Source organism: Portunus trituberculatus, chromosome 10 (genome assembly GCF_017591435.1).
Source record: "Portunus trituberculatus isolate SZX2019 chromosome 10, ASM1759143v1, whole genome shotgun sequence".
Classification (NCBI taxonomy): Eukaryota; Metazoa; Arthropoda; class Malacostraca; order Decapoda; family Portunidae; genus Portunus; species Portunus trituberculatus.
In genome coordinates, this window is record NC_059264.1 from 2,636,583 (window position 1) to 2,648,155 (window position 11,573).

General features: G+C 39.9%; 1 protein-coding gene across 1 annotated transcript in view; it reads right to left on the bottom strand.

Moving 5' to 3' along the window:
* LOC123501835 (tRNA dimethylallyltransferase-like) overlaps positions 1 to 6,304 on the bottom strand; it is a 21,253-nt gene extending 14,949 nt beyond the window's left edge. The window contains 4 exon segments of the mRNA XM_045250863.1: positions 1,864 to 1,976; positions 1,979 to 2,836; positions 2,838 to 2,927; positions 6,125 to 6,304. Of these exon segments, the coding sequence (XP_045106798.1) occupies positions 1,864 to 1,976; positions 1,979 to 2,836; positions 2,838 to 2,927; positions 6,125 to 6,265 (1,202 nt within the window). The 5' untranslated portion in view covers positions 6,266 to 6,304.
* Between the last annotated feature and the right edge of the window lie 5,269 nt (positions 6,305 to 11,573).

Genomic DNA, 11,573 nt, shown 5'->3' on the forward strand with positions numbered 1-11,573 from the left:
AGAGAGAGAGAGAGAGAGAGAGAGAGAGAATGTAAACAAACTCACTATTAATTACACACTTTTAATTACAGGTATGCTAAACAGGGTAGCCTTGGAGGAGGAGGAGGAGGAGGAGGAGGAGGAGGAGGAGGAGGAGGAGGAGGAGGAGGAGGAGGAGGAGGAGGAGGAGGAGGAGGAGGAGGAGGAAGGCGTGTTTAAAATGACAGCTAAGAGAAAAGAGAGGCGTGGGAGGAGGAGGAGGAGGAGGAGGAGGAGGAGGAGGAGGAGGAGGAGGAGGAGGAGGAGGAGGAGGAGGAGGAAGCAAGTCACGACTATATTAAAATTACTTACTATTATTATCATTATTACGCTCTCTCTCTCTCTCTCTCTCTCTCTCTCTCTCTCTCCCTTTTACTCTTCTTTCTTATATACTTTTCTTTATACTTTATCACCGCATCTCTCTCTCTCTCTCTCTCTCTCTCTCTCTCTCTCTCTCTCTCTCTCACACACACAGTGACCTTATCCATCCACTTACGTTACCTACATCCTGTTTTTCTCTTTATCTACACACACACACACACACACACACACACACACACACACACACACACACACAGCATCTAAACAAACCAATATTTAAAGTAGTAGTAGTAGTAGTAGTAGTAGTAGTAGTAGTAGTAGTAGTAGTAGTAGTAGTAGTAACAAATAAAAGAAAGATGGAAAACTATACAAAATTCTCTCTCTCTCTCTCTCTCTCTCACAAATAATAAACTTTCTCGCGCTTACATAGATTCGTCATAGCTAATCTTGTGTGTGTGTGTGTGTGTGTGTGTGTGTGTGTGTGTGTGTGTGTGTGTGTGTGTGTGTGTGTGTGTGAAGAGAGAGAGAGAGAGAGAGAGAGAGAGAGAGAGAGAGAGAGAGAGAGAGAGAGAGAGAGAGAGCAATTTATCCTCTCTTGTCAATCCACTTTTTGCGTCTCTCTCTCTCTCTCTCTCTCTCTCTCTCTCCAGTTATAAAACATCAAAGAAAAGAATGAAAGAAGAAGAAGAATAAAAGATCAAAAGAAAAGAATGAAAGAAGAAGAAGAAGAAGAAGAAGAAAAAAAAACCTTGACATTCCTCTCTCTCTCTCTCTCTCTCTGTTTCCTCTGTTTCTCTCTCTCTCTCTCTCTCTGCAGGTGTGGAGAACAGAGAAATCAAGTGGAGGAGGAGGAGGAGGAGGAGGAGGAGGAGGAGGAGGAGGAAGAGGAAGATATGGTGAAGAGGCAACAGGTGTGTGAATATAGACAGGTGCAAAGGAGGAGGAGGAGGAGGAGGAGGAGGAGGAGGAGGAGGAGGAGGAGGAGGAGGAGGAGGAGGAGGAGGAGGAGGAGGAGGAGGAGGAGGAGGAGGAGGAGGAGAATTGAAGAAAAAGAAGACAAATTTAATGTAGATGAAGGCAATAGAGAAAGCCAGTTAGTCTCTCTCTCTCTCTCTCTCTCACTTTCTCCCAGCCACACCCATCATAACCTTTCACAAATATATTTCTTCACATGTGCATGCAAAATATTAAGGTTTCCCACAGTCTCTCTCTCTCTCTCTCTCTCTCTCTCTCTCTCTCACCCTTTTATTGCTATTTTTTTTTGCATTCATCTATTTTCTCTCCTCTCTCTCTCTCTATTTTTTCCTTTTTATTCATCTATTTATTTATTTGTGTTTCTCTCTCTCTCTCTCTCTCTCTTACTGTTTTTCCTCTCTTTATTCATCTATTTATATGTGTTTCTGTCCTCTCTCTCTCTCTCTCTCTCTCTCTCTCTCTCTCTCTCTCCCCTTTTAAAACAAACAAACTTAATAAATAACAAAATTACAACAGAACACACACACACACACAGACAGACAGACAGACCTTATAATCTTCCTCCTCTCATTGGGGTGGTAGGATGCTGCTGTTTCTGGGTCCACTTCCTTCAAGCGAGCATATAGGACATCTGTTGCCTCCTCTGTTCCTTGCCACACTGTTAATCCTCCTCCTCCTCCTCCTCCATTTTCTCCACTTTTTTCTCTCTGCTCCCCTGTTTTTCATTTTCTCCATTTTTGTTTTCTTTCTCCTCGTTTTCACTGGCACTGTTTTCTGGGGTTTTTCTTGTTCGTTTACCTCCACCTCCTCCTCTTCCTTCTTCTCTTCCTCCTCCTCCTCCTCCTTTTTTCTCTTCATTCTCTCGTTTTTCAAATTCGTTTTCCTTCTCTTTGTTTTCACTGGCACTGTTTTCCGAGCTTACTTTTGTACGTTTAGGGGAGTGCCGGTCACTGCCAGACAGGTCACGCTTCTTCTCTGTGGCACTGCTCCCCTGGCACCCTCTCTGGTCTGGATCAGTGCCATTTGGGTGTGTTTCTGTGGCACTGTTGGTTTCTGTGGCCTTGTTTTCACTGGCACTAAGGTTTTCACTGACTCTATCTGGGTTTTCAGTGCCAGATTCACCAATTTTCCCAGTGGCTCTAGTCAAACGGCACTTTCCACTATGCGTTTCACTGCCAGAATCACATTTTTCACTGGCACTCTTCATTGTAGACCCTTCACAGTGCCGCACAGACCCAGAACAAGCCTTTTCACCATCACACACGCCACCACCACCATCACCACCACTGGCACTCACTCTGGACACATCATCACCACCATACACTTCACAATCTCTTTCATAAATCAACTTGGCACTATCACCACCACTATCACCATCACTATCAACTAACACCTTCCAGAGCAGTGCCTCGATGTAGTAGTTAGTGCCACCCACCACCACCGGCACCTTCCTCTCCCTCTGCAGCCTCTCAATGACAGGGAGTGCCGCGTTTCGGAAGTCAGTGACAGTGAAAGCGTGCCAGAGGGTCCAGGAAGCCCAAGAGGTGGTGTGGTGCCTGGGCCAGCTCCTCTTTGGTGACTTTGTTGGTGATGATGTCCAGCCCGCGGTATACCTGTGGAGACAAGTGGTGTTAGTGATGTCATGGTGGTGTGGGTGTTGTGATTCTAAGTTTTTTCTCTCTTTCTTTTTCTTCTATTTTTTTATGGTGTTTGGTGTGGTGGTGGTGTGTGTGTGTGTGTGTTTGTGTGTGGTGATTCTAAGAGTGTTTTTTTCTTTATTTTTTTTTCAACAATCCAACCTAACCTAATCTGTAAATGGTGGTGGTGGTGGTGGTGGTGATGAGTGGTGTTGTGATTCTGGTGTTGTAATTCCTTTTCTATAATGGTATCAATGGAAGTAATATTAATACAATCCTAACCTAACCTAATCCATGGTGTTAGTGGTGATGAGGGCACATTTTGGTGTAATTCATTTATTTATTCATTTATCTATTTATCTATCTTTATCTAATTACTTTTTTTAACTTCATCTAATCTAACCTAACCAGATGTACACCAGAAGAACACCTGTGGCGGGTTGTGTTATGTTGGAAGAATTTGGTGTTGTAAATCTGGTGTTTGGTGTTGTGATTCTGGTGTTTGTTGTTGTGATTCTGGTGTTTGGTGTTGTGATTCTGGTGTTTGGTGTGAATCTGGTGTTTGGTGTTGTGATTCTGGTGTTTGTTGTTGTGATTCTGGTGTTTGGTGTTGATTCTGGTGTCTGGTGTTGTGATTCTGGTGTTTGGTGTTGTGATTCTGGTGTTTGTTGTGATTCTGGTGTTCAGTGTTGTGATTCTGGTGATCAGTGTTGTGATTCTGGTGTCTGGTGTTGTGAATCTGGTGTTTGTTGTGATTCTGGTGTTTGGTGTTGTGATTCTGGTGTTTGGTGTTGTGAATCTGGTGTTTGGTGTTGTGATTCTGGTGTTTGGTGTTGTGATTCTGGTGTCTGGTGTTGTGATTCTGGTGTTTGGTGTTGATTCTGGTGTCTGGTGTTGTGATTCTGAATCTAGTGTTTGGTGTTGTGTTTCTGGTGTTGTGTGTTTGGTGTTGTGATTCTGGTGTTTGGTGTGAATCTGGTGTTTGGTGTTGATTCTGGTGTTTGGTGTTGTGATTCTGGTGTTTGGTGTTGTGATTCTGGTGTTTGCTGTTGTGATTATGGTGTTTGGTGTTGATTCTGGTGTTTGGTGTTGATTCTGGTGTTTGGTGTTGTGATTCTGGTGTTTGGTGTTGTGAATCTGGTGTCTGGTGTTGTAAATCTGGTGTTTGGTGTTGATTCTGGTGTTTGGTGTTGTGAATCTGGTGTTTGGTGTTGATTCTGGTGTCTGGTGTTGTGAATCTGCTGACTGGTGTTGTGACTGGTGTTGTGACTGGTAAGGGTTTTTTAATAATAGTGGTGGTGCATAATATGAACTGGATCCATGACAAAATCTAAATGTAAATCAATTTTTTTATATAATTTAACCTAACAATTATCTTTTGGCTGACTCTTTCAAGACTTTTAAAGAGCCTGCAGTTCCAGAGCACCTTTTTTTCTAACACTTTATTGCCCTTAACAGTTTTCCCTCTTGCGTAAAAAAATAATAAATAAATAAAAATAACTTGATCTAACCCCTTCAAAAATAGTATACAAATAAAGAGAATATACAAAAAATGAACTCCAATACCAACAAAGACAAAAAGAAACAAAATACATGATGAAAATAACAATAAAAATAAATAAATAGGATAAATAAACCATTAAAAGCAAGATTGATGAGAAAGACACTTCAAATGTTACTAAGATGAGTGCTTGCCATTACAACCTTGACTGTCTGAGTGTCTGGCCACCACCACCACCACCACAAGGCTGAATAAAGCTAAAAAATAAAAGAAAGATAAGATAAATGAGAGACAGAGACAGAGAGAGAGAGAGAGAGAGAGAGAGGTACAAAAGTCAATATTAAAGATTGTGATAAGATTGTGTGTGTGTGTTGCAGATGAAGATTAGAGGAAGAAGAACAAGAAGAAGAAGAAGAAGATGATGATGATGAGGAGGAGGAGGAAGAGAGAAGAGAAAAGAAGAAAAGAAAAAGAGAAGAGAAGAGAGAAAGAGAAATATATATCCAACTAAAATGAAAGAAAAATTAGATATGAGGACATGATAAAAAAAAAAAAAAGAAGGAGAAAAAGAAATGACAATGAAGATGAAAAAAAATAAATAAAAAAAAAACTAGGTATAATTATTCCTATCCAAACCAATTAAAACACCCTAAAAAACCAAAACTCTTGACCAATTCCTTTAAACAACACCCTTCCAGACACAACAACTGATAAAACACCCTAAATCAACACTGAAAAGCAGAAAACATTAAAAAAAAACACCCTGAACTTGACATACACCCTTCCTTAACCCTGAACATATAAAACACCCTATATCAACCCTAATAAATTTATGAATCACCCTAAATCAACCCTGAACAGCATAAAACATTTGACATACACCCTTCCTTAACCCTGAAAATGCATATAAACTTCAGAAAACCGTCCCTGAATTTGAAAACATCCTTAATTTTAACCCTGAAAAAAGCAGACAAAACCCTGAAAAAATATGCTAACACCCTGAACTTGACATACACCCTAAACTAACCCTGAAAATGCAGATAAACTCAATAAAATCTACTCTGAACTTGGAAAACACAATCATTTAAACCAGAAATAGCAGACAAAACCTTGAGAAAATAAACTAAAAGCACCCTGAAATTGAAAAACACCTTAAACTAACCCTAACACACCGGAAAACCCTGAAAAAACACCCCTAACTTCACTAAACCCACTATGAACTTCTACGTGCCAGTGAAGGGATGCTGTGAACCGAAGCACTACCACACACCACCAACCTCTCACCCATACACCACGAGCAACCACCACCACCACCCATCACCAAACACCACCAATCACCACAAGCACCACCTCGGAATCAACACCAATCCAGAGAAACACGAGGCAACACTGAATCCTTCCCCCATTTCACCACGAGCACATGGCAACTGTCTTATTTAGCCCGAAAACACGTGAAATATTGGTGATTTAGTTACTGTGTCGCCTTAGAATGTCACTACTAGCATACAAGAACACATAGAGAGGCTGGGAAGGACGTGGGTTAAATAGAACATAGAAATATTTAGAGTTGAGAATTCTAGACAAAGGAACCCAGACCACCACCATCACCACCAGCACCACAAGCCGGCCTCCTCCATCGCCTCTCCATTTCTCACTCTCCCAGCGCTCTCACCTGCATGGAATCCGCGCTGATGATCTCTCCCTGGAATCGTGCTGCTATTTCCAGGGCCAGTTTGGATTTTCCTGTACCGGTAGCGCCCAAAATGACGATTAAAGGCAAGCGGGTAGCCGTGTTGCCAAGTCCCGCGGCCATGTTGACTCGATCAGCTGATGTCCGCTCCGAGTTCTCTCTATTTTGAAGGGTATTTTTGTATTTAGCTTGTTTTTACCAATTTTTATTCTCGAATTGTGTTAAAAAAAATATTAATGTTGTTTTTTATTAGTTTTTTGTCAGGTTTTGTCTTATTTGTGTGGTTTACTTAATGTCGATACTTTGGTGGCATTTCATATTACACTCTGTTGCTTTGACTGTCGGGAGTGAAAAGTATTGCAGAAACTTGGTCAAGGATTTTGATGAGTGGTTTACTGTGTTTGCTTTTCTTTTGGTGTTTTTATGTGTGTAAATGTCTTGGTTGTTGATAGAATAACGCTTACTTTTGAGTTTTGGGTATTATAAGGTGTTATAAAAGATTATTCAAGTTTTTAGGCGTTTTTTCTTATATTTTGTATTACTTTGGGGCTTTTCTTGCATTTGAAGAGTGCGATTCTGACGGTTCTTGTGTTTGTAGATGCTGAGCAGAGATCACTGGCACAAAACATTTTAGACGCGCAAATATCTTTTCTCAACATATCTCGCTCCCTTCATAGTTCCTACCTACCTTAAAAATTCTTATTTAATTAACAATTTATATATCAAACACTAAACTAAATCCTGTCTATGCAAAATGAGATACAGAGATAATTAATTACAAAACACACTACACACTAACAACAAACGACATTATTTTCCCAACCTTTACCTATCAAAAAACATTTACATAAATTATTCCTTTACTTTTCCACCAATAGTACCAACAAGTCTCATTTGATAATGAAAAACAAAATATTTATAATCTGGCATCGCGCTCCTTGCCAGCTGTCGCCACCAGAAAGTAAACAGAAGCACGTGTTTTGTTTGTGTTGGTGGACAGATCAGTGATAAAGGGAAAGGAGGAGAGAGAATGATGACTGAAGGGAGAGAAAGGGAGGGAAAGTGAAAGATACAGAGTGAAGGAGGTCTGACAAGTGAATTTGGAGGGGAAAGATAAAGAAATAAACGGTGGGAGAACAGGAGAGAAGGAGAGAAAATACGGTTAGAATGAAGAGGGAGGAGAAATGAAAGAAAAAAAGTGAAGATATGTAATGGAAGAAGTATAAGAAGTGGATATAAGGGAAAGATAAACAAATGACAGAGATAGGGAGATAGAAAAAAAGGAAGAAAATATATAATCAAACTTGACAAAAGAGAGAAGAGATAGAAAGATAGAGAAAAGAAGAGAGAGAGAAAAAGGCAAGGAAAAGTTATATATCTGAAGTGCAGATCAGAAAAAAAAAGTTAATTCGATAGGAAGATAAAGAAAGTGAGATATGAGTGATAGAAAAGAAGAAAAGAAGAGAAAAAAATAGATAAAGGGAGGAAATACCGATGACACTGACAGAATAAAGAGAGAAAGAAAAAGGAAGGAAAAGTGAGAGAAACAAACGAAGAAAAAAAACAGTGAAACAAATAAACAGGAATAGAATACAGTGAAAATTTTAAGAAAAGAGGAAAAAAAAGGAAGAAGAGAAAAACAAGAAAGGAAAATTGAAAAGAGAGAGAAACGAAGGAAGAGAAACAATTAAAAAGAAAGAAACAGGAATAGAATGCAATTAACATTTTAAGAAAGAAGAAAAAAGAAGGAAGGAGAGAAAAGAAAAGAGAGTAAAGAAAGGAAAAATGAAAAGAGAGAAACGAAGGAAGAGAAATAGTGCAAGAGAAAGAAACAGGAATAAACTACAGATAAAAAAAAGAGAGAGAGAGAGAGAGAGAGAGAATGAAAGATAAATAAATAAAAAGTGAAAAAAATGTTTGAATAGTAAATAGAGAGAGAGAGAGAGAGAGAGAGAGAGAGAGAGAGAGAGAGAGAGAGATACGGTTACTCGGTTTATCTTGCTTTCACTCACCCATGTAACTCCCCTCACCCCATCCCCCCCTCTCCCCTCACTCCCCTTCCCCCTTCCCTTATTTATGGAGAGAGGGGGGCGACAGGGTGACAGGGTGAAGGGGAAGAGGTTAATAGGTGAGTGAAATAAGGGAGAGAAGAGGGAGAGGTGAGAGGAAGGAAGGAGAGAGAGAGAGAGAGAGAGAGAGATAAGAGAAATGGTGACAGTTGTTTAGAAATATAGCACAAAGTTTCCTCTATGGTTGTGGTGGTGGTGGTGGTGGTGGAGGTAGTGGTGGTAGTGGTGGTAGTAGTAGTAGTAGTAGTAGTAGTAGTAGTAGTAGTATGTAGTATGTAGTAGAAATCTCTCTCTCTCTCTCTCTCTCTCTCTCTCTCTCTCTCTCTCTCATCTAATATATCAACGACAACAACAATATCAACAAAAAGTAAATAAAAAAACAAAATAATAACAATAATAATAATAATAACAACAACAACAACAACAACAACAACAAGAATAACAATAGCCACTCAAACGTTACACAGAAACCTTATCAAATTACGTTGTATTATCAAAAGAGAGAGAGAGAGAGAGAGAGAGAGAGAGAGAGAGAGAGAGAGAGAGAGAGAGAGACTCCTCTTACACCATGACAGTTTTCAAAGGCCACAGAGATGAGTGTTTATCCTGTTAACAATGTAGAAATAGTGTTAATCTGTCACTGGAACCTTAAAAACACCTTAAAAACCCGTATTGCTTCAAATGTATAGAACTTTCTTTTAATACAGCAAAGATACACCTGTTAATAATGTAGAAATAGTATTAATTTGCCACTAGAACCTTAAAAACAGCCTTAAAAACACCCTTAAAAACACGTGTCAATCTAAATATATAGAACTTTTAAAATATAGTGGCGATACAGCTATTTATAATGTGTAAATAGTGTTAACCTGTCACTAGAACCTTAAAAAACACCATTAAAAACAGAGAGAGAGAGAGAGAGAGAGAGAGAGAGAGAGAGAGAGAGAGAGAGAGAGTAGGCACGGTAATCTTAGTACAATACCATACACCTGTTTGCCTAATTAATCTTATCACCTGAGATACCTGTAGTGGTTGCACCTGTCCGGGCCGGTGGTGGTGGTGGTGGTGGTGGTGGTGGTGGACAAAAGAAATGAATGCTAAATAAGTAATAAGAGAGAAACAGAAGATGAAGGGGAAAAGTAATGAATAAATGAAATAGAGAAAAGGGAAGAGGAGAAGAGGAAATAAGAATAGGAATAAGAAAAAAAGAAAATAAGTAGAAGAATAACAACAACAAGGAGGAGGAATAAGAAGAAGAACAACAAGAGGAGGAGGAGGAGAAGGAGAAGGAGGAGATGAAGAAAAAGAACAGAAAATTACAAAGAGAAAAACAAGAAGAACAAGTAGAAGACAATTAAGAAAATAAGGAAAAAGAGAAGGAAGAAGAAAAAAATGATGATGATGATGATGATGAAAGAAGACACAAATAACAAAAGAAGATAAAGAAAGAACAAACAATAAGACATTTCCTGCCCATCATCATCATCATCATCATCATCATCATCATCATCATCATCATTATCTCACCTATAGAAAGAAGAAGAAGAGGAGGAGGAGGAGGAGAAGGAGGAAGATAAGGGAGGAATGAGGCAGTGAGAGGAGGAGGAGGTGGAGGAGGAGGTGAAAGGTGCATGAGAAGAGGAGGAGGAGGAGGAGGAGGAGGAGGAGGAAGACGGATGGAGAATGTAAGAGGAAGGGGGAGGTAAAGGAGGAGGAGGAGGAGGAGTAGGTGATGAGGTGAGAGAGGTGGAAGAAGAAGATGAGGAGGAGGAGGAGGAGGAGGAGGAGGAGGAGGAGGAGGAGGAGGAGGATCTGGGGTAAGAGAAGACCTCATCTGTTAAGTTCTCTCTCTCTTATCAGCGGAGGAAATACCATCTCTCTCTCTCTCTCTCTCTCTCTCTCTCTCTCTCTCTCTCTAAGTATATATATCTATCTATCTTATTAATTACTTTCATGACTTGAGAGAGAGAGAGAGAGAGAGAGAGAGAGAGAGAGAGAGTCGTGTGTGCGTGCATAGGAGTTTTAGTGTGGGCATGCGCGTGAGTGTGTGTGTGTGTGTGTGTGTGTGTGTGTGTGTGTGTGTGTGTGTGTGTGTGTGTGTGTGTGTGTGTGTGTGTGTAGTGAAGATGCATCCCACAAAAACTAGTCTGGTGAGGAAAGGGTTACGAACGGTACTCTCTCTCTCTCTCTCTCTCTCTCTCTCTCTCTCTCTCTCTCTCTCTCTCTCTCTCTCTCTTTACTTTTTTTTATTGTTTTCTTTATTTATTATTTCTTCTTCTTCTTCTTCTTCTTCTTCTTCTTTATCCTTTTTCTTTATCTCCTTTTCTTCACTTTCTTTGTCTCCTCCTCCTCCTCCTCCTCCTCCTCCTCCTCCTCATTTCTCATGTACTCATCTTCCCTCAAGACTCTCTCTCTCTCTCTCTCTCTCTCTCTCTCTCTCTCTCTCTCTCTCTCTCTCTCACACACACACTTCATAGGTAACAAAGATAGACATGCGCAGAGAGAGAGAGAGAGAGAGAGAGAGAGAGAGAGAGAGAGAGAGAGAGAGAGAGAGGGGGGCTTATTGTGTCAAGACTACAAGACGTAAAACATATGAAACAAAGAAACGGAATGAATGAATGAAGAAAAGTAGGTAACACACACACACACACACACACACACACACACACACACACACACACACACACACACACACACACACACACACACACACACGGTAAGTAGATGAAGTAAGTAAGGATCGTAAGTAATAAGTAAAGTAATTAATTTAAGATATTATATTGAAGTAAGTCGATTCATTAGTGTGTGTGTGTGTGTGTGTGTGTGTAGCTTGATCTGTCTTTGTGTTCTTGTGATCCTGACCTTATCTAGCCTAACTTCACTGACCTTATTTAACTTCACTCTGACCTTATCTAACTTCACTCTGACCTTATATAACCTAACTTCACTGACCTTATCTAACTTCACTCTGACCTTATCTAACCTAAGTTCACTCTCACCTTATCTAACTTCACTCTGACCTTATCTAACCTAACTTCACTGACCTTATCTAACTTCACTCTGACCTTATCTGGCTTCACTCTGACCTTATATAAATCTTATCTAACCTAACTTCACTCTGACCTTATCTGGCCTTATTCTGACCTTATCTAACTTGACTTTGACCTTATCAAACTTGACTCTGACCTTATATAAATCTTATCTAACCTAACTTCACTGACCTTATCTGGCTTCACTCTGACCTTTTCTAACTTCACTCTCACCTTATCTAATTTTACTCTGACCTTATCTAACTTCACTCTGACCTTATCTAACTTGACTCTGACCTTACCTGGCTTTATTCTGACCTTTTCTAATTTGAC